This window comes from Paramormyrops kingsleyae, chromosome 3 (genome assembly GCF_048594095.1).
Source record: "Paramormyrops kingsleyae isolate MSU_618 chromosome 3, PKINGS_0.4, whole genome shotgun sequence".
Classification (NCBI taxonomy): domain Eukaryota; kingdom Metazoa; phylum Chordata; class Actinopteri; order Osteoglossiformes; family Mormyridae; genus Paramormyrops; species Paramormyrops kingsleyae.
The window spans coordinates 3,443,602-3,467,198 of NC_132799.1; the positions used below are offsets into that span (position 1 = coordinate 3,443,602).

The 23,597-nt window shown below is 49.0% G+C and overlaps 1 protein-coding gene across 6 annotated transcripts in view; it reads left to right on the plus strand.

The window, feature by feature from the left end:
• LOC111852341 (EMAP like 6) overlaps positions 1-23,597 on the plus strand; it is a 75,389-nt gene extending 51,792 nt beyond the window's left edge. The window contains exons 19-42 of one of the 6 annotated variants that reach the window (XM_023828171.2): positions 116-227; positions 3,036-3,163; positions 4,125-4,266; positions 4,733-4,885; positions 5,372-5,503; positions 6,125-6,213; positions 6,386-6,562; positions 6,821-7,022; positions 7,375-7,501; positions 14,714-14,792; positions 14,884-15,013; positions 15,316-15,414; positions 15,775-15,795; positions 16,885-17,058; positions 17,559-17,767; positions 18,179-18,336; positions 19,025-19,139; positions 19,233-19,421; positions 19,773-19,945; positions 20,528-20,690; positions 21,743-21,846; positions 21,915-22,068; positions 22,319-22,419; positions 22,885-23,597. In XM_023828171.2, the coding sequence (XP_023683939.2) occupies positions 116-227; positions 3,036-3,163; positions 4,125-4,266; positions 4,733-4,885; positions 5,372-5,503; positions 6,125-6,213; positions 6,386-6,562; positions 6,821-7,022; positions 7,375-7,501; positions 14,714-14,792; positions 14,884-15,013; positions 15,316-15,414; positions 15,775-15,795; positions 16,885-17,058; positions 17,559-17,767; positions 18,179-18,336; positions 19,025-19,139; positions 19,233-19,421; positions 19,773-19,945; positions 20,528-20,690; positions 21,743-21,846; positions 21,915-22,068; positions 22,319-22,419; positions 22,885-23,080 (3,327 nt within the window). In that variant the 3' untranslated portion in view covers positions 23,081-23,597. Of the gene's footprint in view, positions 1-115; positions 228-3,035; positions 3,164-4,124; positions 4,267-4,732; positions 4,886-5,371; positions 5,504-6,124; positions 6,214-6,385; positions 6,563-6,820; positions 7,023-7,374; positions 7,502-10,466; positions 11,502-14,713; positions 14,793-14,883; positions 15,014-15,315; positions 15,415-15,774; positions 15,796-16,884; positions 17,059-17,558; positions 17,768-18,178; positions 18,337-19,024; positions 19,140-19,232; positions 19,453-19,772; positions 19,946-20,527; positions 20,691-21,742; positions 21,847-21,914; positions 22,069-22,318; positions 22,420-22,750 lie in introns of those variants that run through there. The other 5 variants (XM_072709400.1, XM_023828172.2, XM_072709401.1 and 2 more) reach the window with 5 other exon arrangements.

The window sequence follows — 23,597 nt, forward strand, 5'->3', positions numbered from 1 at the left end:
GTTTTTCATCGCTTTCGACTCGGCGATGTGAGCGATGAGTTTCCCTGCGGTGCCGTGCTGTGTCTGGTGGCCTGGGGTCCTTGATGCATTGGGCTGACTTTGACTTTGTCCGTAGGGGTTTGTCACAGGTGGGAAGGACGGCGTGGTGGAGCTGTGGGACGACATGTTCGACAGGTGCCTGAAGACCTTCGCCATCAAGAGAGCAGCACTCTCCTCTGGATCCAAAGGTCAGTCTCAGGCCCGTGGGAGTTTTACTTAGACAAAAATGTTCTGAGGGCAGAATGAGAAATGATTGGTTCAGAGAGATAACCAATCAGATTATACAGGAAGTGGGTCCAAGCAACTAGAGGAGGTGGGACTAGGACATCTGATTGGTTGGTCTGACATCTGACCAAGATCTGACTGATTATCTTTCAGAACGAATCATTTTTCATTCTGCCCTCAGATCATTTTGTGTAAGTAAAATTCCCAAGAGCCAGCCTCAGCATTTCTTACTTCTGGTTGTAGAAGCACACTCAGTTCTTCTACAAGTCACACCATAAATGTACATTAAGCCCTGACAGACCAATCAGCTACAGCCCTGTCCTGGGACAGAATTACCCAGAGTTCCATGATGGGGGCGTCTTTCTCTGCCGGGCACTTGGTCTGACCTGGCGCTGTTTCATACCTCGCTCAGCTCAGAGGAAGTACTCTTTTTTTCTGCTGCATAAACAGAATTATTCCTACATGTTTGGCAGCATACTGATTTTTCAAGGGTTTTGGCTAGACGGATGAATGTGTTACATAGGCACGTTTGGTAAACAACACCAATGTATCGCAAAGCCAGCATGACAAGTCAATGAATGGCGGTGAAGTAACCTAATCGGTTGGCTCTGCTGACATTGATCTTTTCAGGAAATGATCGAAGGGCCTGCAACCAAAAAAGGCTTTTTGAGGTGTTTGCATTCTTGTTTTGAATATGCTACTGAGCTTGTGGAATAGGAAGCTAATTGTTTGTGTACTGATTATGCACGTAGAGGGACCTCAATGTGATGAATATCAAAACCCAGAAGTTAACTCCCTCACTAACTCGGGGGCTGAACATGTGGCAGGTGGTCAGAACTTGGCACCCAAAATACTTTTTTGGTTTTCTGTCAACATCATGCATATTGAAGTTAATATGCTCATTAATCTGCATTATTTTGTGTATTTAGTGCCAACTAAATTTATTTTTACTTTCCTGAGAAAATGGAATGGAATATGTACTGTGTGTGATGGCTTGAAAAAAGGAAGTGGCACGTTTTAAATTAGTAGCATTAGTTTTGTGCATAACAAGTAAATATTTTCCCCAATTATCATGCTTTGTTTTCAGTAAAATGGAATGGAAATGTGTACAGTCAAGGACTAAGATATGATTCCAGCTGGTTAAATGCAGGCTCTCTGGAAGAATTATTTCATGTTTAAAACAGATTTGGTCATACATTTAAATAAATAAACACAAAGTAATATTCCAGGCACAACACAAGATAATTCTGCAATTTGTTTTGTACTTGGCCTGCTGGATTACGGTATAGTTCTCCATAACTGTTTTTTCTGGGAATTGTACTTGTATGTGCAAAATTTTTAAAATACAGAATGTGTTTTTCCATTGTGATTAGGGTCAGAGTGCAGCTTGAGAACAGCCACAGTCAAGGAAAAGGCTTGTCGGATGTAATTACTTGTGGTTGCAGTGCACGATGCAGTTTATCCAGATTTTTTCATTGGTATCTTTGCTTGTCTTTATTACTGTTTTAATTTGCTGTAAGGGACCCAGTTTGGCTTCAGCTGTCCCATGGTCTCATCCGCCTAATTATTTGGACCATGCTCAAGACAGTAAGACACAGGGCATTTCATCTGCTGGAATTCAGCTTCCGTTGGCATGGCCCGTTGCTTGTGGTGCATATTATGGGATAGCTTTGATCAAAATCCCCGTAACGGCAAAGGCAGTCAGTGGGCCATATGGAAGAGGCTTTGCGTTTGTCTTTTAAGGCCGTTTGTTTGGACTGGGCTCATTCGTGACGATTTCGTGATTTTTATGGGGCCCCCTTCCATTCCCAAGTCGCCCAGAGAGCCGGAGAAGGAAAATGAGTCCTTCACTTTCATGGATAGTAGACAGCCAGCTGTGGAGCTCACTCTCTCTCTTTCTCTCTCTGTCTCTCTCTCGCTTTCTCACTCATTTTTTCTCTCTCACTCTCTTTCTCTATTTCTTTCTCTCCCCCCCTCCCTCTCTCACTTTCTCTCGAGCTCTCTCGCTTTCTCTCTTTCTTTTTCTTTCTCTTTCTCTCTCTCACCCTCCCCCCTCTCTCTGCTCTCCTTCCCCAGACTGTTCTCACCTGCACTTCTACCAAGCAGGTGTATTTGAACAGTGAGTCAAACAAACACTGAGTGCTGATTAGTGTCTGTCCCCCTAAAAATCGACACTTTATTTCATCCTGCAGCGACTGGTAAAATTAGGCCGCTGATTTAAATCGGCATCCCGCTTTTGTGACAGATTCAGCCCGGGGCACCTTTGGCACCTTAACTCTTATACGCATCCTTTTTTTATTGTGCAATTTTTCACTCAAGAAATCCATTCATACCAGCCTAGTTTCACACAAGCAGCCTGGCCTTATTTATAGAGAACACCTTGCACAAAGAAGAACGGACCCATTACCTCAGCTTCTACTCTGACATCTGTTAAAACTCATGCTGGGCATCTAATGTTACAGTATCATTGCAGTTCTTACCATAAGTAAGAGGCGCGATGTTCAGGATTTGATGCTTGATTCACTGACTTCTTTCCTTGCTTTGTCAATGCTGCCACCTTTTGGCCATCTCTGTAACTACAGTGGCACTTAAGGGATTATACCAAATAAGGCAGGAGAGTCTGATTTGTGTATTTGCAGGTGCAAATAATGTATTTGTCAGATGCCTTTATGTCGTAGTAGCAAATGCTGTTGGACCCTCTGTGTGTCTTTAAAATACTGGAGGAGGGTGGAAAGCATCTCTGGGGCTTCATGGGTGTTTTCGGGCTACAGGGTTGCTGCTGGAGGACAATCCCTCCATCCGTGCCATCACTCTGGGCCACGGCCACATCCTGGTGGGCACCAAGAATGGAGAGATACTTGAAATCGACAAGAGCGGCCCCATGACTCTGCTGGTTCAGGTGTGTGGGGGTGGGGCTTGGTTTGGGGGCGGGGCTCACAGAGGGGGGGGCGGGATTATTTAAAGAAACGTGCCACCGGCGGCTGGCCTGTCGCTATGGGCAGCTTATTTTTCTGGAGCTTGTGGCTAGATGCCTCTTCAAGGACGCGGCGTTCTCAGGACTGATACCCGCCACGTTGATGGTGCTGCTCAAAGCTTTAGGTGTCTTTTGACTTTGTTCTAGTTTCTCAGAAAGCTTCGTCCAGAATCACAATGACTCAGTTCCCACGAGTGTGAGCGTGCCCCCCCTCTTTCTGCCGCCGCGCTGGCCAGCCAGTCAGTCATGTGATCCTGTCTCCCCATGAGCCAGTGGTACTGGCACGCCATTGCAGCTATGGCTTCTTCTTGCTGCCTCTCTCCCCGCCTCATGGTTCACATCCCGTTTCCATGTGTGGATCCATGGCTTTTGTGAACCTGGTCTAAATAGCTTGACTGGGATTCCCCTCTCTAGGACCTGGCCAGTTAAATCACCTTGACCCACAATAGACATTATAATGTGTCGACTGGTCTGTTTCTCTGAAATAGCCGTACAGTTTGGCCATGTCTCTGAGCACCGAGACGGTTCTTATCTGGTGCATAACTGCTGCAGCCGTGCGTGTTCAGTAACCCCATGATACAGACTCTCAGACTGCACTCCGAAGTTGCCATGGTGATCTGTCAGGCTGGTCGCTACTAGTCTGGTGAAGGTTAGCCGTGATTTCATCGTCGCGGTTCCCTGACCCTGCCTTCTTTTAACGTGGCGGTTCACCTCGAAAATTCGGTGAACTGGTCATTGAAACGTGAAATATGTTTGCAAAACGCAGAATGTTTTATATGTAACGTTGGCGGCATCATGATTTCAATAGGGGAAGCATAGTTCCAGATCGATGATCACATGATCAACTTGGAGCCAATCCCGCGACAGTCTGTCTCCATTACTACAGGGTCACATGGAGGGGGAGGTATGGGGCCTGGCGGCCCACCCCATGCTCCCCATCTGTGCCACAGTGAGCGACGACAAGACCCTCCGCATCTGGGAGCTCTTCCCCAATCACCGCATGGTCGCTGTCCGCAAGCTCAAAAAAGGTCTGTGTTCTTGTACTGAATGCTTAATCTTCCCGCTTTAGAGCAAAACATGCTGCTTCAGCATCTCCTAAATAAAGAATCTGTTTATTTAATATTTAGTGTAGTGACTGTATGTGGTCAACAGGGGGCTGTTTGAGTGGAGGTAAACACCACCTCTGTCCCCAGCTGGGCTGCAGTTGTGTGAACTCTGGGGGCTGAGAGTTGGATTCCCTGCAGATCCCGGTCATATCTGATGCATTTGCCTTTTTCTACAGGGAAATAGATTCTTACCCCTATAATAATCCCAGTTTTTGATATATTGCTGTCTCCCATTCTCTCCATTGTGATTTACAATCCTGCTGTTCCCTGTGAGCCTTTACTGCCAGATGTTCATAGAGGAATAAAATCCAGCATAGTTAGCGTTAAGCTAAAGGTGTTTTTACCCTCCTGGGCTGCCATTGCCCCCCCCCCCCCCGTCTGCTTTCAGGAGGACGGTGCTGTGCCTTCTCCCCTGACGGAAAAGCTCTGGCAGTTGGCTTAAATGACGGCAGTTTCCTGGTAGTCAATTCGGACACTCTGGAGGACATGGTGTCCTTCCATCACAGGAAGGAGATCATCTCCGACATCAGGTTCTCACAAGGTGACTCTCTCCCGCCTCTCTGGGTGGGTGGGGGGGGGGGGTGTTCCTGCATGTAGTGTCATCATTACTCAGTAGTCACTCAAAGCAGCGGGCGTTTCTCAATACCAAGAATGCAAAGATTGTACTTGTGCTCCTGGCAAGACCAGTCTTACTAACTTACCTCCCAAGAATGAACTGGGGGGCGCAATGAATCATGGGATTGGTCTCGTTTGGCGAGGAGGCACCCAGCTTGGCAAGAACGTCCAGGGATCTTACCATCCTCTGCGCTTCTGATCTTAGTATTGGACCTGGTCTTCGGCGATGGAAGATGATGTCAAACGAGTACAAGAGAACACAAGTACTGTCAAATATGCATATTGAGAAACACCCCAGTGTGTACCCTCTTTTGCCCATTGTGGCAGCCGATTGGTCGGCTGGGAGGGGGGTGCTTACCGCCCCTTTGGTCCCGAGGCCTCTGGTCTCACGCTGCCCCCTGTCTCTGCACAGATGCTGGGAAGTATCTAGCTGTGGCTTCACACGACAATTTTGTAGATATCTACAACGTGCTGACCAGCAAGAGGGTGGGCATCTGCAAGGGAGGGTCCAGCTACATCACGCACATTGACTGGGACACCCGCGGTAAGTGGCACTCGGCGCTTCGGGAGGGTGGGGGGCACCCTGTATGCACCACAGCGGATTGATTATTTCTAGGACCCCAATGAAAAAGTCCCTTCGGGGTCCCCCGCAGTGTAGTGGCTGTTCGTGGCCAACGGGGCCGCAAAATTTGTGTCCCCCCACACACATGCATAAACACCGTCACTGCATATGCAGACCCATTCAGTGAGACACACCAGTATCTGCCATGCAAGCTTTCCTCCTTCGTAGTCCAGAAAGGCCTGAAACCCCTGATAAATTAGGGCCATCATCTCTCTACCCACATCACGGCCTAAACACACACAGCCAGGAATTCCTTTTCCGCTGTGGATTGATATTCTGTTATTTCTACAAGCCTGGCAGGTTAATTTTAGACTTTTTCTTTAATCTCTGAGACGGCGGGCGCCTGGAAGTTTGTCCGCACCAGTTGGTCTGTCATTGTGATTCATGGGAGCATGAATGAGTCCAGCAAACAGCCGGCCTGCTCTCGCCCCGCCGGCCTGCTCTCGCCCCGCCGGCCTGCTCTCGCCCCGCCGGCCTGCTCTCGCCCCGCCGGCCTGCTCTCGCCTGCTGGCCTACATGTCACACACGTTCCCTCTGTTGCAGGTAAATTGCTTCAGGTTAATTCCGGTGCCAAAGAGCATTTGTTCTTCGAGGCCCCAAGAGGAAAGAGACAGACCATTCGAACCACTGATGTAAGGAAGGGACAGTGACTGGGTTGATCCTCCCCCGACGCCTGACACCAATCTATATCGTTTCCTTTGATATTCTGATACTTTTATTGAGAATATGGTCACTATCAGTTTTATTTTGAGGGTTTTCTTGCCAATTCATGGTTCTGTGAGCGGCCTTATTCCCCCCGCCCAGATCGAGAGGATGGAATGGGCCACCTGGACATGCGTACTGGGCCCCGCCTGCGAGGGCATCTGGCCCACGCACAGCGACATCACGGACGTCAACGCTGCCTCGCTCACCAAAGACAGGAACCTGCTGGCCACTGGGGATGACTTTGGCTTCCTGAAGCTCTTCAGCTACCCAGTCAAGGTGACTGGGGACTGTTTTACTGACAATTATGGAGCATGTGACAGATATAACGATAAATTACCAGCAACAGACTTAAACCTTGATGGAATTTGCTGTAACCGTTAATAATGCAAGATAACAAGTGTTTCAGTTCAAACTAATAGCGAGATGACTGTTAAATCATCATGATATTTTATTGACGTATCGCCCAACCCTAGTGTCACACGGCATCACGGTGTTTACTGTCACAGCGATCATGTCCATGCATCCAATTCACAGGGTCAATATGCCAAATTTAAGAAGTACATGGGTCACAGTGCCCATGTGACCAACGTGCGCTGGGCCCAGGATGACGCCACGCTGCTGACGGTGGGCGGAGCCGACACGGCGCTCATGATCTGGGCACGCGAGGCCACGGGGAACCGCGAGACCAAGCCCGTGGACAGCGAGGAGTCCGACGACGACACCGACGAGGACGGAGGTGCGATGGCTCCCGCGTAGCAGCAGGGGCTGGGATGTTAACTCAAAAAGTCACTTCAGGTGCCCCCTAGTGTCATGACTGTTTGTGGGCAACAGAGAGCACCAGATGCTTGCAGGCCCCACGCAAATGCGTGGTTGGTGTACTGGTAAAGGTTACTACGGGACGTGGGGATGCACTTCCTTGAAAGTGACTATAGCATTTCTGGAAAATTCTGAATGTGCGGTGATGTTTAACCATGAACGCGGAGAAGAAAGGATTTGCATTTAGATGATTATGATCCAAGTTAAGCATATTGATCAAGGATCCTACAACCGGGCCCCTACTGAGTGGCCCCCCCAAACTCCCCCCGCAGGCTACGACAGCGATGTGGCCAGGGAGCGGAGCATCGATTACACCACCAAGATCTACGCCGTCAGCATCCGAGAGATGTCTGGTACCAAGCCACACCAGCAGCAGAAGGAGGTGTCACCAGAGGAGAGGTACACCCATCATGGCTGTAACTCCGCCCATGCCCGTCCGCTCACCTGCCTTACCCACAATGCCATGCTCCCATCGCACCCATGGTACCGCTGCCTTCTGTCAGCAGCTTGATTAAAACAAATTCACACCGTTATGTTAACAGGCTGGTTCTGTATTAATCGCAGGTAATTCCCAGGTAGCTCTGTAAGACGATAGGCAGCGCTTGTCTGATCTCTCTTTGCTTTTTAGCGCCATCTAGTGGAAGTTTGTTTTGCTGCGATATTATTTTTCCAGGGCAGATGTGGGATTTTTCTCTGAATTTTTTGAGCTGGATAATAAGCGATTCAGTGGGTGAGGATTAAGGTATTATTAACCTGAACTAGGTTTCTACAGCCAAAAAGCTGCATACTTAATAAATGTAACTGGGTATTTATTAAAGGAAACGCTAAAATCTCACCACCTTTGAGCAGCTACTTGACCTTGAAACCCCCCCACTCCTCTGTTGATTTTTTGGCATTCTCTCTCTCTCTCCTCCCTATTTCATGCACCATTTAACACGCATGGCATAGTAATGGATTGCCACACACACTAGGTGGCCGTCTGATCCATGTCAGGAAGGACACTATGAGCTACGACAGGGTTTGTAAACTACCATTTCAGCCATTTCATTGTAAGGACCCGGATTTCATTTAAGCGCTGAGTTCTTGCTGTCTCCTGTAGTCATGCATGTGTCACTAATGTTAATGTGAAACAGCTGGATGAGTCTTTCAATCAAGGAAACAAACCAGTAAAAGCACAAGAAGAACTATTTAGCCAAACACAGGGACCTTTCAGTTTTGCAGTAGTTTGTAAAACCTGAAGTAGCTCATACTGACATGGATTAGGTGGTCACCCTAGCGCTATATAAAAGCTACATCTTCCTCTAACACATTGTGGCAGTCCAGCTATGGAGATTCTTGAACCTATAACAACTTCTGTACCCTTTACTGGCCACCAGAATGTCCCTTCACCTGCCCATGTGGTTTGTGTCCTTCCACCAGGACCATTCTTATGTGTCACACCTCATGAAAATGGACCATAATCCTATTGAATGCTGTACTGACTAAATTATACGTAATACATTTTACGCCAAGGACCAATTCCCTTATGAAACCTACTAAATTCTTGGATGCTTAAACATAAAACCCATTTGCTTTGACTTGATGTCATATAATAATTAAAATTTTAATACCTGCAGAACTGTTCGCCAAGGTTGGCAAAGTCTCACAGGTCCTTCTCTAATGGCTTGTGACTTGAGTCTGTGCCTGTATTTGCTGCAACCCCTCGCAGTGCGGGAGTGGATCTCAGCATGACTGCACAGGTGCTCTGCAGTGATAATGCACACAGGGTAGTGCACTGGCTATTTGCCGAACGTTAGAAAACAGAAAAGACCACTCAAAACGTCTGCACTGCAGATTGACACGCTGGGGACACAAATGTTGCATTTCATGGGTATTATCATTTTTATCACCTGTGATTGCAAAGTGAGAGGCCTGACATTTCACATTTATTGTTTTTGACAGTGTAAATGTCCAAATTCATTTTCAAACCGCAGTTTGCTCATTTCACGTAGAACATGCGTCATTTCCCTCAACTGGGAATTTACTATTTACCAAGTGGGCGTGTTTTTTTTTTTTTTTTGCCCCTGCGCTGGATGAGTTGGTCAGACCACCTACTCAATTGCACTTTTCACCAGGAACAATTTCTCTTTCACATTGTGAGAAGATGTCAAAGCAGGATTCCTAATTTCCTGGAAAGGTCTGCTTGCTTCCTGCTAATTTCATATTGATGTTCCATTCAGTCGTTCCCAATAGTCATTGCTATTAACCCATTTCTTTTGTTCAGCTCAGATGTGAGGTTAATATCGTGGTGTCTTAGATGACGTCTGGTTTGGTCTTTGGGAGGCTGAATGTTTCTTTTCTCACTTATTTCTCATCATACTCAAATTATGTTATGTTGGGTTTTGTTGTGTTTGGGTTTCCTGTGATGCATAAACTGCCTTGGGAACCATAATGAATTCAGCCAGACACTCAGCAGTAATGAATCATTTCAGATGGATGTTTTTTCCTCGTAGAGGGCACAGAGGTCAGGACCGATCTGAGGGTATCGTATCATATTGTTTGCATGATGAGGTCCTTAGGAACGCATGTGCCTCTGATGGGGGGAGGGGGGGGCGCCTCATGTCCTGGGGGCTTCAGCCAAGCTGGCTCTTAGTGTCTTTGGCGTCAGACGAGGTCACGTACAGTCCAGGCTGTAACAGAAGACGCCGGGTGGTTTGGATGTCAGTAAGCTCTCGGTGACGGGATCATCCTCCCACATCTGCACACTCACCTTCACCCTGCAGGAACTGGGCCCAGCCTGTCCTGATCCGACATGAGATGCTGGCACAGCACCCTCTGAATGCACAGTGCATATGGGCGCATGCCGCTGTGCGCCACATGTCCAGCGGTCATTTTTCATGGATGGGATTTCGGGCTCAGGAGTGACCATCCTCCACCTGCCACTCCCACTTCTGAATCTCATTATTTCCTGCTCCTGTCTGATTGGTCTTTTCTTCATCCTGTCATCCTTCAGCCCCATGAAGCAGTGAGCCTGTAGGCTAAGATCAAAACTATATTCCACCTTAAAAATGGGTTCCTGGGTAACCAGAACAAAGTGCTGTTTTCATCCCTCGATTAGTTCCCAGCATGGTGACCAAACTGGCCCCCCATTCGTTTCACAGCACAGGTTTCACAGTGTGATGGGGGCTTGACTCTTTGCTCTGGGGATTTTTCGCCCTTGTTCCCATGAGGTTCACTTTAACACCCCCCGCCCACCCCCCCCACTACCCATCTACCAGCCAATGCTATCCCTCCTGCACTACCCACCTGTCCCTGTCCACCCTGTTCTCGTCCTGTCAGAAGTGCTTAACGTCTGTGTTGTATTTTAACTTGCATTCCTTTGGAGGCAGGGAATTGTCAAGTAAGTACCTCCTGCTGCGTATCCTCCATACACCAGGGGGAGCTGTTACACCTTCCTGCCCACGTGACACGTCTGAAACACAATGCGGGACAATACATATATATTACAAATATATATATACACACACACACACACTGTATAAGAAGACTGGTTTGCAGATTTTATATTAAAATACTTAATAGACATTATATATATACTTATCAGTCCATATATAGATAAAATATCATATAAACAGTTACACTATTTATGTTTAGCAAACATTAGTATGATATTAAGGAGCTACACATTGCTCTTATTGCGCGAGACTACGTCAGCGTGCAACATCACCGCTGGCCAGCTGTTTCTCTCTGTGTCGCATGCACATGTCACTTCTGTGTTCCTTGTTTTTATATAACAGTTCTGATTGTGCTTTATTTCATTTTGGGAGTATGTATAAGATCGCGCCAAAGAGGTATACAGAAAGTCCAGACCTGTGTGCTGTTCAGCCGTCTGTATGACGAGGCAGCGATGTACTTGTTTTCTTTCAGAAGCGTAATAATCTTTGGCTTTGAGGTGAGCGATGTGCCTGAAAATTCCTTTTATTTTAATGACGGATCTTAAGGTTTCCGTAAGCAGGAGTGCGTCCCTGAAAATGCACCTCGCCGGGTTTTTATGGTTCTGCCCATCAGATGCTATATGGCCACTGCTGGACCTGGAAAGTGATGTTTGATGCAGACTTTCCTCTTCCTCTTCTGCTTTTTAGTCCTGTTGTCCTTCCCATTATACTTGCCCCAGTGGGCTAATCGCAGTCCTTGGTTATTTCGATCTTTCGTCTCCGGCTGTAAAATTCCCTCTTGATGAGGTTCTGGAAGGCAAACCTAGAGCTGGGTAGGTGATGCTGGCCAAACCATCCTGGGACCAGCGACCGCTCCCCCCCAACCCTTGCTCAGATAGCACCGACCAATCAGCTGGTCTCTCTCCTGAGCTTGTCCTCCCATCAGGCTGTGGGGCAAGCGCACTGATGCAATTCTCTCTCCCTGTCCCCCCCCTTCACCCCCCCTGCCCCCCCCCTCCCTTTCACCCTCCCCATAGGAACTTTAGTACACAGTTTGCCCAGGGACGCCAGGGTATGACCCCCACCCCTCACCCCCCCCCACCCAGCTCTCGAGCCGTAGCCTGGTGCATTCTCCCATGCGCGGTGTCGCCCCCTATCTTCCATACCTGGCATGCTTGAGGAGCATGGTTTGCGCCGGGCGGGAATGATGGTCTTAAGCCCCCTGGATGCTTGTGCATGACTCCGTTAGCCGCTAACGGCCCGCGGCCCTGAGTGGGGGTCCTCGGGCTCTCGCGCGCCTCCACTAAAACTCTCTCACTTGGCTTTGCCTGCTGCCACACAAGGGGATCCAGGTAAATGTCTTCTTTGAACTCTTCCGTGTTGCGCCCCTCCCCCGCTGCCATGTGCCCTCTGCCCCTCGCCTGGTCACAACGACGCGTGACATTTGACCAGTGTGTCCAGATTGCCGGCAGGGTTAGAGTTGATCATCTTTTTTTTTCCCCCCCTAACCTCTCCCAGTTCATGTCACTGATGAAGTTGAAAGTGGGAGTCAGAATGGGGAACGAATTATATCAAGATTGTAGCCATCCATGAACTTCCAGAAAAGATGATCCCCTTGTTGGATTGGTTATCCTGCTGTAACCCAAACTCTAAGCATACAGTCGCTGGGTCTGGTGTTACTGTCCAGCAATGTCCTTTGAAGACGAGGGGTCCTATCTCCCATGACCCTTCATGGCCAGCTTGCTCTCACCTACAGAGAGCAAGTTCGGGGAGGCGTAAAGAGAATTTCCCCACGGGGATCAATAAAGCATCAATTATTTTTTTTTTTAAATGCATTCGATTTGGTCATTTCTCATTTTAGTCACTTTGGTTCGCATTTCTCAGCAGGGGATTGGAAAAGCTGGACGCAGGACCCGCTGCAGGGCTGGAGATTAAGCTCTGGGTATGACAACTGAAACCCAGCCCGCTGGCTAGTAAAAAATAGCATGTCGGGCCACATCTTTCACTGAGCTAACCCAAGTGGCTAACCCCTGCCACATGGTCAACTTCTGTGACAACTGCAACAGGGAGAGGGGGGAATCATGTGAGTGGGGGGGGTAAAATCCTAGCTCGGACCTGAGGTCTGACTGTCGTTGTGACCAAGTCTGATGGCTGCATGGCTGCAAATGGCCGCCTGCTCGCAGAGAGTGCCTTGCGGTCTGTGATTCGCGGTCAGTGCTTTACAGGAGTTTGACCTTGCCCCGCCCATCACTCGGGTGATAGTTATGCACGGTCCGTACAGGATGCAGTGCCATAACTAGTGCTTGTCCACAGTCATTGCACTCTTGTGTTCATTGCTATGGCGACATGGTCTGGTGTGTCTCTATCTCTCTCTCTCTCTCTCTGCCGTGTACATTACTGTAAAAGTGATCTAACTGTTGGACATTCTCTCCCTGTCTGTCTGTCTGTCTCTCAGTTCACAACAGGTTTGTTTGATAAAGCACTATCTGCAAAATGTAAGCAATGATGAGCTTTCGGGAAAAAACTAACGTGTAACTGGTGAACTTGGTGTCATTTCTGCTTGGCCCATACTTTTGTTATATGGAAAGATATATCTGTTAAGTTTCTAAAATATGACTCTAATCCGAATGTATTTTGCTTTCCACACGTCCGCCTTTAGTCATTTAAATGTTAAGGCATTCTTGGTCCCGTCGTCATTTTCACAGCTCCTGGGTTGTGGGTTCGAATGACCCCCTTCCCTCTCTTCCAGCCTGATCGCTCTGTGTCTCCCGATGGGCTCTGGATCACTGTGATGTCCATTTGATTAACAATAAACCGTTTGATTTAGAAATTTAATATAATCTGACTTGCTAATCTTCCTTAGATTCAGGGTTATGCAAACTACCGTTAATGAATATTATGACAGCATTTGTACTCTAGATTAGGACTAATTCCTTAAAGCAGTGTTTCTCAAACCTGTCCTTGGGAGCAAAAACATGGAATGTCTGGCAGGGAGCAAAAACGTAGAGTTCCCCCAAGGACCCGTGGAGAAACACTGCCATAACAGAGTAAATAGTAATTTAAATGCATAATTAGCTGTAAAGCGCTCGACAGTCACTGGCAGTTTGTTTGTGTGTCCGATATGAAGCCATCAGTAATCTGCACATTTCCTGGTCCAGCGTAGCATCACCGCTAACGACTACGGCATCCCATGTGTGTTGATGTTCTCCGGGTGTCTGCATATCGCAGTGTGAAATCTGTGGGTGTGTCCTGTCGCTGGAGAAAGGCGGTCATATCGTGTCGCTGTGACGTTTGTGGCGCTCGCAGTGTCCTGGCGTGTGCCTACACGGTGCATACTTTGACATGGTATGCACGGAATGACCGGAGGCAGTGTGTACCCTCCCCTGCGCCACCACCAAAAACGTCTATAAATGTATAGAATGCATGGTTGTTGATGTTGTTGTAAACCATCACAGTGAAGCCTGATACGGGATTCGCTGTGTGATGCTGTACCTCTTATGATCGCTGTATTGTTTTGTTGTTCTGTCTTCGCCACGTTAGTTTGGCCAGTCATGTGGTGCTTGAGCCTTTGATTAAGTAAACCCAGTTCATTAATATTATATATAACACTGCATCAGAGCCCCCCTCCCCCGCTTCTCAGGAAGTCTAGGCCAGTAAAGGCAGGGACTCGTTTTGCCCACATTTAAAGGTCAAGAAAATTAAATGCAGGAGTCCTACTGGAATCCTACAAGGGGATTTGCTAAACTTATCCACAGTGGAACATAATAAAAACCAGTGACCCTCAAGGGACTTCAGGAAGTCACGTGGTTGGGTTTGGGAACATCGGCCTGCCTTCCCCACTGTGCTGTACCTGAGCTGGCAGGCCGGCTGGCCAGGGCACCAGCAAACGGCAGTGTTAAACTTCACTCGGAAGGGCTGTAATATTTTACTGAGCTCCCACTGACCTGACACAGAGCAGACCCTCGTAAAGCTCCCTGTAAGTATGCTGCACCCACGCTTCAATGGTGAAGGTCACAAGGCCAGGAGAAGGGATTTGGTTTTCTCAGTTCCTGCACGTCTTTCTGATGAGCCAAGAAACATTGAGTTAGATACCGTACATTATCATAACAATGACACTAGTGCCAGCATTAAAATCACAATGGCTTGGCACCGTTTCGTCTTCTGAGGCAGATGCTGACACATTGTCTGATGTTTGTAGGCCTCCCGTGAGTCGAGCTGCCCCCCAGCCAGAAAAACTACAAAAGAACAACGTTTTAAAGAAGAAGAAGCTGGTGGAGGTCTGTTCTTCAGTTAACGTGCTAACGTGCTACAGAGGAATGCTAACCCTTAGCATGGTTACCCATCACCCGCTGCCCTGTTCCCTCCCAGGAACTGGTGCTAGACCATGTGTTCGGATACAGGGGCTTCGACTGTCGCAACAACCTGCATTACCTCAACGATGGCGCTGACATCGTCTTCCACACGGCGGCAGTGGCCATATTGCAGAGCCTGTCCACAGGTGACTTTGACTGGGGATGTGTGCTCACCAGTGGGGTCGTTACCGTGCGGGCAGTGCAGTGAGCTCATGACCTCTAGCAGAAGCTGCTAAAGCATCCGTCACGCATGTTAACATGTATGTGTGCAGGTTTATAAAAGGTTAAAGGGAAAGCGATAACCAGCTATTTCTTTGCTCATCTGCTGCATGTGCAATGGTCCGTGTTGATAAGTCTTGTAAACACTGAAGGTCAAACAAATGAAACAAAAGAGCCACTTAACCAAGTGCTGGCCTGACCTGGTGTGTAAATGGCCCCTTCCTATCAGGAACCCAGAGCTTCTACCTTGAACACACAGACGACATCCTCTGCTTGACTGTCAATCAACACCCTAAGTATAAGAATGTCATTGCCACCGGACAGATAGGTAAGCACCAAGGGGTCTGTGTGTGTGTGTGTTTGTGTGTGTCTGTCTGGATTGCATACCTGACCGTGCATGTCAAGCCCTGTCCACATGCCGTGTATTAGCGTGTGTGTTAGCGTGTGTCGTGTGTTAGCGTGTGCCAGTGTGCGCCGCTGTTCCCGTGGAGGGAGTGTCCACACCGGCCATTCTCGGCCAGGCCGCCGTTCCTTGGGCTTTGCCTTGCCTGTTTTTGTTTCCGCCCCGCTGCGCCCCCTGCTGGAGTCGCTGTGCTTTCTTTTGGCCTCAGCTGCAGTAGAGTAGGTGACTTATCCCGGCTGTTTTTTTTTTTACGCTTCTCCATTCCCCATTGCACACACACAACAGGCGATGTCACAGACCTGCCAGGTAAGACCGTACCATTATTCTTCCCCCACGCCCCCCCCCCCCAATCATCGTGGGCCCCCCTGTTGCATCTGTACCTAAGCTGCCAAGTGGAACACTGTTACCCCCTCGTCCCCGCGTCAGTCAGCTCGTGGTGTGACAGTTTGTCCCGCCCCCAGGGATCGTCATGTTCCATTTCCCCTGTCCGTCAGCGTCGTACTCCAGCAACTCCGGGTTGTTCACCAGGCAGCGGCGGTGTTCACCACCACTCAAATAATGCACAGGCGTCGGGCCCTCCAAGGTTTGGGGGCCCCCTGCTGGCCAGACGTAATAAACGCATTCTTTGTTCAAGAGATTCTGAAGCCGTATGTTCTTCTAACAAGCTAGCTAGCTACAACCTTCTGGCTGCACCCACTAGCTATTTAGTTTTTGAAGCATTTTAGGGAGGGGGGGGGGATTGAGGATTGACTGTTCCTAGGCTCTTGGGGAATGTTAGGGCTGTTCATAGGCACATGACGCTCTGATTGCTTCACTGAGATCCAGATGGTCACTGTACCAGGTTAGTGGTCAGTGGGAGTCCATAGCAAACAGGGAATCATTTGTACATTACTTGAGTTGGGTTGCCTGTACCTTTTAGTTCCCCCTGTGTACTGAGCTTTACTGTTGGTGGTATGTGCTCTCTGTAGATATGGATGCCCCCCCACCCCAAACGCCCACCCTCACCCATGCAGTGGAGCATCTCATTGGTTCTGTGAGTCGTCCTGCCCCCCCCCCCCCCCTTGTCATTCTGTGACATAAGTCCATCCGTTAACTTCCAGTCGAGTACAGCTCTGAGGGGAAGTGAAAAGTTGAAAGCTGGGAGGGACAGCGCTGTTGTACCTTTAGGAGAGGTGCTGACGCTCTCCGCTACCTACCTGGAAAGAAGGTGGGGGGGGTGGGCAGCTCTTCAAGCTCCAGGTGCATTTTTCTATCTGCCGGCGGCCATATTGCTTTGGGTGTAAAACTATGGAGGTGGGAGGTCGGGGCCCTATCAGCAAGAGTCCGTCACGCTATCGCAGCCGAGTGATTTATCCTTCGAGACGTCCTCGACAGTCACGGGCTCTTCCTCCCCAGGGACCACCCCATCTGTCCACATCTGGGACGCCATGAGCAAGCAGACTCTCTCCATCCTGCGCTGTTCCCACACCAAGGGCATTGGCTACATCAACTTCAGCGCCACGGGAAAACTGCTGCTGACAGTCGGCGTCGAGCCTGAACACACCATTACCGTGTGGCGCTGGCAGGAAGGTGAGCCAACTCGCACGCTAAGCCGGCGCACCCTTAGGCTGCTAGCTTAGCGAGCTGCTACTTACACTGTTAGCATTTCTAGCAAGTACTTGGTCTGTCCAGACATTTGGCTAACATCGAATCAAATCAGGGGCGTAGAAGGCGGGGGGTTGATTTTGTTGATACCAATGTTGAGAGCAAACCGATGCCCTTGAATCAAATCACTGTGTCACATCACTGTCACTGTCTGTTCAGAATATTTAACTTCAATTAGGCTTCAGCATTCTGATTGTTAGCATATTAGGCTAATGGTTATATAGTTAACTTGATTTAGCTTATTTAAGCATTGAATTTAGAAATCTCAACCGTTTTGAGTTGGTTTCTGACACCTGGAAAGCCCACTTAGTACGCAGGTCCACCAAGAATGGTTCTGTTTGTTTCAGTATTTGAGAGTATTTGTCCATCAAGCCCACGAGATCTTCTGTTTGACCCGCTGGGATCCGCTCTGCCGATCCTCCTAGGTGCCAAAGTGACGAGCAGAACAGGCCACATGGACCGCATCTTCGTGGTGGAGTTCCGGCCCGACTCGGACTCGCAGTTTGTGTCCGTGGGCGTGAAGCACGTCAAGTTCTGGACGCTGGCGGGGGGCTCGCTGATGTACAAGAAGGGGGTGCTGGGCTGCCTGGAGGGGGCGCGGATGCAGAGCATGCTGTCAGTGGCCTTCGGTGCTGTGAGTGCTGCCCCTGAATCACTACGCCACCTAGTGGAGACCGAAATAAAGACAATTCTAGGCGTGATTGTTGCCCTAATCCCCTCTACAGCTGTGTGTTTGTCCGGGAGGCAGATTCTGAGATTTCACTCAAATCACTTGGTACATTTTTCAAGTTTCAAGTTTTATTTGTCACGTGCGCAAACATACACTACATTTATGCAGCGAAGTGCTTTTAACTAAGTAAGAGCACAATCCGTTTGGAGCAGGTAGGACTGCATTTGGACCACGCCACCTTGATTATCTTTTTTATTTTGGTTATTATTTGGTTTTATTTCATTGTGGTTATTTTTGTATTGTTAACGCGTTTGCATCTAACTGGTGATTGGTCTGTCCCATGCCGTGCTGACGCTGCCGTTTCTGTCCCCGCAGAACAACCTCACTTTCACGGGTGCAATAAACGGAGATGTGTACGTGTGGCGGGAGCACTTCTTGGTGCGGGTGGTGGCCAAGGCACACACAGGACCTGTGTTCACCATGTACACCACGCTGCGGGACGGCCTGATCGTCACCGGCGGGAAGGAGAGGCCGTGAGTCTCAGCTCTGCCACGGCGAATTTCCTCCAATTCTGCGCATTTACACGCACAGCTGGTCCCAAACTGCCCGCCTTAACGTGACATTACAGGCATGCTTGGGATGCAGGAGACTCATTTCATGCCAGAATGTTTCTACGTCGGCCTGTTGACGGCGTCTTTTTCCGGCTTCGCCCGCTTCTCTCTGCGCGGCTGTCAGACTGAGCTTAGGGCTGCGTGAGTCCGGTGTCATGTGACCGTCCAAAATAGTATGAGCAGCATCTGTGAAACGGAATACCTAAGGTCACAGCTAGGGCATCCCCAGCATTCCTGTCACCCTCTGCGGTCACCACAGCGCCACCTGCCTGCAGTGACCTGTATCCCCCCACCACCCTGGTTAATCAGCTTTAGGGGAAATACGGCACATTTCAGTGGGCGCACTTTCTAGCAAGTCGACAATCCGCTTGTGTGAAATCGTTCCTGAAGGGCAGCTGTAAACGTTCTGTCATGTAGTCGTTCTCTCACCCTGGTGTGACTGAGACTAACTTTGCAACTAAATAATCCTCCGTCATTAAAAATTATTTGTAGATTAATATTAGACAAGACTTAAAATCTATTTGTGGGATGAATGGGATCGTTGCCTTGGTGGCGAACGGTGGTGCTGCGTGTTTGTAGCGGATATGGAGGGTCTGTCTGTCTGACGCAGAACGAAGGAGGGCGGGGCCGTCAAGCTGTGGGACCAGGAGCTGAAGCGGTGTCGGGCGTTCCAGCTGGAGACGGGCCAGCCGGTGGAGTGTGTGAGGTCTGTGTGCCGCGGCAAGGTGAGGAGCCGCTCCCGGGCACCAGCACGCACTGGGGTGCGGCTCACGGGGTCAAATCCCTTCTCAAATGACATGGCCTCCACCTGCCCCCAGGGCAAAATCCTAGTGGGCACCAAGGACGGCGAGATCATCGAGGTGGGAGAAAAGAACGCCGCCTCCAACATCCTGAGCAACGGGCACATGCAGGGGGAGATCTGGGGTCTGGCCACACACCCAGCCAAGGACATGTTTATCTCCGCCAGCGACGACGGGACCATCCGTATCTGGGAGCTGGCCGACAAGGTGGGAGGCGGGACATCAGCCCGGCCTCTTTGTACGTGGGGACTGGGCGACTCCCACAGACTCACCTCAGAGATTGTTGCGTTTAGCACGGCGGTTTAAAGTGTGGAAATGCACAGCTGATACTTTTTGGATGTCTTGCCATTGTGAAGTCGAGGTCATTGTGTTCTTATTGTTTTGTGTCCCGATGACCTCATCAGATGACCTAATGTCAGTGTTATTCCGTATGCTGACTGGGCCGACGCCTTATGGCTGCGCAGACGGTTTCTCTCGTTGGCACTGTGTTCTTGTCAGCTCTGACTGATTCGTCTGCCCTCCCCTCCCCCCCACCCCCCTCCACCCAATCACCATCAGAAACTGCTGAACAAGGTGAGTCTGGGGCATGCAGCCAAGTGTGCCAATTACAGCCCCGACGGCGAGATGGTCTCCATCGGCATGAAGAACGGAGAGTTCATCGTCCTGCTCGTCAACTCGCTCAAGGTGTGGGGCAAGAAACGGGACCGCAGCACAGCCATCCAGGACATCCGGTGAGCTAGCCAAAAAGAAAGACTTAAAGCACTGCTGTCACGTTGGCTGTGCTGGCTGACATAATGGTAACCATGGCATTAAACTACATTAGCAAGGAAGCGACATACTAAAGATTTACCACGTTAATTTGATACCATAATTAACGGTGAGGAAGTGTAGATGTATGGTGGTGTGTTAGCTGTATGGTCTTATTGCTCAGTGCACAGTATTACATAATCATCATTATTTAAAAACAATTTAACCTGCTAAGTGAACATCAGACTTCTGATACGGAAACTTCACTACATCTAGTTCATTGATACCCATGAAGATTCAGAATACTTTATTGATCCCTGAGGTAATTATTGGTTACAGTTGCTCCCGGACAGTAAGAAAATAATTAAATACCAATAACAAATAATACAAATATTACAGTACCAAAATTACAAATGGCTCTAATACAAGGAACTCAATATACAACGAAGATTCAACACTACATCACGTCCAGTTCTGAACCTGGCCGGCATGAAGCGCCCGTTATAAATTGTGTCAAAGTGTCCATGTTGATCTGGGGTCACTCTGTCCCTGCCCCCCCCCTTCAGCTTTAGCCCCGATAACCGCTTCCTGGCCGTGGGCTCAGTGGAGAAGACGGTCGACTTCTACGACTTGACTTTGGGGCCGTCGCTCAGCCGCATCGGCTATTGTAAGGACATCCCCAGCTTCGTCATCCAGATGGATTTCTCTGCTGACAACAAGTACATTCAGGTACTTGTTCATCTGAATGCACAGTTTGTTCTCCAGCTGGAATGTCTGTGTATTAACTCTTATTTTGGCAAATGGTCGTTAAATTTCCCTCCCGGCTCTCAAGCTTCATCTTTCCATCCTTCCCTTCCCAAGAGCGTTGGGGTTGGCTGATTTGTATTTCTGCGTCAAGCCTATGCCCTGACCGTATGCAGAGCCTGCGGCGTTTAAGCCAGCATGTACGTCTGTGTCGGCATTCCTGCGCCGCTCTGCCGGAGCACTGGCAGCCAGTATCATAGGGGTCCAATGGTGACGCAGAGTCACCTTTTTGGGGAGGTGTGTGTCAGCCAACACTCTGGCTACGGTGTTAGGCTCAATGCAGAAGTAGAAATCAGCCTCTACCCTTGAGGTTCTCCTCTTTACTGCGGTCGTCCCACACACACACCCCCAAACAGACGCACACACACACACACACCCAAACAGACACACACACACACACACACTGAAAAATGTCCCCACAATGTTAAAATAACAGGGTTTTATCACAATTATGGGGACACTTGGTATAAACAAACCCCCCCCCCCACACACACACACACACACACACACACGTGCAGAGATCTCGCCGCCGTCGCTGAGCAGACTCTGCTGGTGGTTATTTTTAGGCCTGGGGATGTCAGGTCATGATTATTTATAGCACAGTGCCCCTGCGGAGAGCCCGCTAATGTGGAATCCTTCTGCAGATCCCACCCCCAGGGGTGTCTATGGAGGAACATGCCTGAATAACACACACCAAGGCTAAGTGAATGCTCGGGGTGGGAGGAGGGGGTAATCGTACCTAGTCAATCAGCTGCACGTTTATACCCATGGAGCTCAGACGACTGGTCTCCTGTTTGACCACAGAAAGACACTAAAACCAAAACTACTAAGAATTTAAATTGCCCCTCGGGGACAAATAAAGTTTTTTGAATTTGAATTTGAATTTATCGTAGTGGAAGTGTAGGGGTGGCCAATGAGCTGGAGTGACGCTCTCGCTTCTGCTGTACTCACCGTGAGCCCACTGATGGCTTCGGCAGGTGTCCACAGGTACATACAAGCGACAGGTACACGAGGTGCCCACGGGGAAGCTGGTGACAGAGCAGCCGCTTGTAGAGAGGATCACCTGGGCCACGTGGACGAGGTGAGTGGGGCTCTCACACCTGCTCACGAGCGTCTCCGTCAGGTTTCTCACGCTCCGTCTCACTGTAGCACCCTGGGAGAGGAGGTGCTGGGCATCTGGCCTCGCAACGCGGAGAAAGCGGACGTGAACTGTGCCTGCGTCTCACACGCCGGACTGAACGTGGTCACTGGCGATGACTTCGGCCTTGTCAAACTCTTTGACTTCCCCTGCACTGAGAAATTTGTAAGTGACTTTTTAAAACACCAAAGGCTTTTTTTGTCAGATGTGTGTGGTGATCAGTGATGGACGGATCTGCTGTCCATATTGTTCAGTTTTGCTTCATTTTGGCTTAAACTTCTATATATAGGAAACCAAGATACTGTTTTGCAAGCACCAACTTTCAGTCCCGTAGCAGAGCTTCATGTCAACAAACTCCTACTTTGGCTAAAATATTGAACTGAGTTTGATCTCCACTTGCCTGGTTGCTCTGCAGGCCAAACACAAGCGATACTTTGGGCACTCTGCTCACGTGACCAACATACGCTTCTCCTACGACGACAAATACGTGATAAGCACAGGAAGCGATGACTGCAGGTAAGGCCAGGGATTATTGCTTACTAGTGGGGGGTAGCTGTCACAGTTTATGTGGCTGAAATATCAGCTCCTGGGAGTTCTACTTACACAAAAAATTTTGAGGGCAGAACAAAAAATGATTGGTTCAGAGAGAGAACCAATCAGATTGTAGAGGAGGTGGGACCATGACATCTGATTGGTTGGTCCCACCTGCTCTACAATTTAATTAGTCATCCCTCTCAGCCAAACATTATTCATTCAATCATTCTTACAAATCAACATTTAGTGTGTTTAGGGATTTTTTTTTAATGTTAGGTCAAGGTTTTATAGCACTTGTACCCCCCCCCCCCAGCGTGTTCGTGTGGAAGTGCTTGTAAGAAGGAGCCCCCCCCCCCCCCCCCACGGGACGGGTCACGGACACCCTTGGCATTGCGTCAGAAGGATTCCCCATGCCACAAGTGTCTAGCTGCTGCACCCCTCAAACAGATGCTGCACCCGAATCTCCGTCACGTCAAACAAGGACGCCGACGGCCCGCGCGAGCTAAGGGGAATCGGCCTGGACTTAGCGCTGTGCAATAACCTTCTACAGAACCAGAAGCGGGCCGCCACACCACGACATGCCATGTACGCGGAGGGCCTGCTTCACCAAACCACACTCTCGCCACAGACGTTTTTTTTATAGCAATCTGCTAAATTTAAAAGAAAAAAACCTGTTTACATTCCCATCCGCTTTCCACAAAGTGGCAAACCCTTAATTCCCATCCCCTTGCTTGTGACCACTGAGAGCTACATGTGAGATCTTTCATTTCAGGCCATTATTTTTTAATTATGTGAAAGCCTTTATTTTGACAGTGAAACATAAGTGCCTTTTGTAGCTTTTTTTTGTATTGTATCCCTTCAGTGTCATGGTTCTGATTGTTTTGTACACCTCTGGTGCTATTAGATTGCATATCGAGGGCTCTCAATAGTGTTAAGAATTAGTTATTTGATATGCAGGAAAGGAGTTTTTTTTTTTTGCACAACACCTAGTCGTCCATATTTCATTACATATTGATAGCTAGCTCTTCCTCTAATATCCAAATATCACAGGGAAAGCTCAGGACTCACTCCAGGCACAAGTACTGTACTTTTAAATAGCTAACTGGGGGGGTGTCCCTTTTTACGCATGTCAACAACTGCAACAAACTGCATTCCTTAAG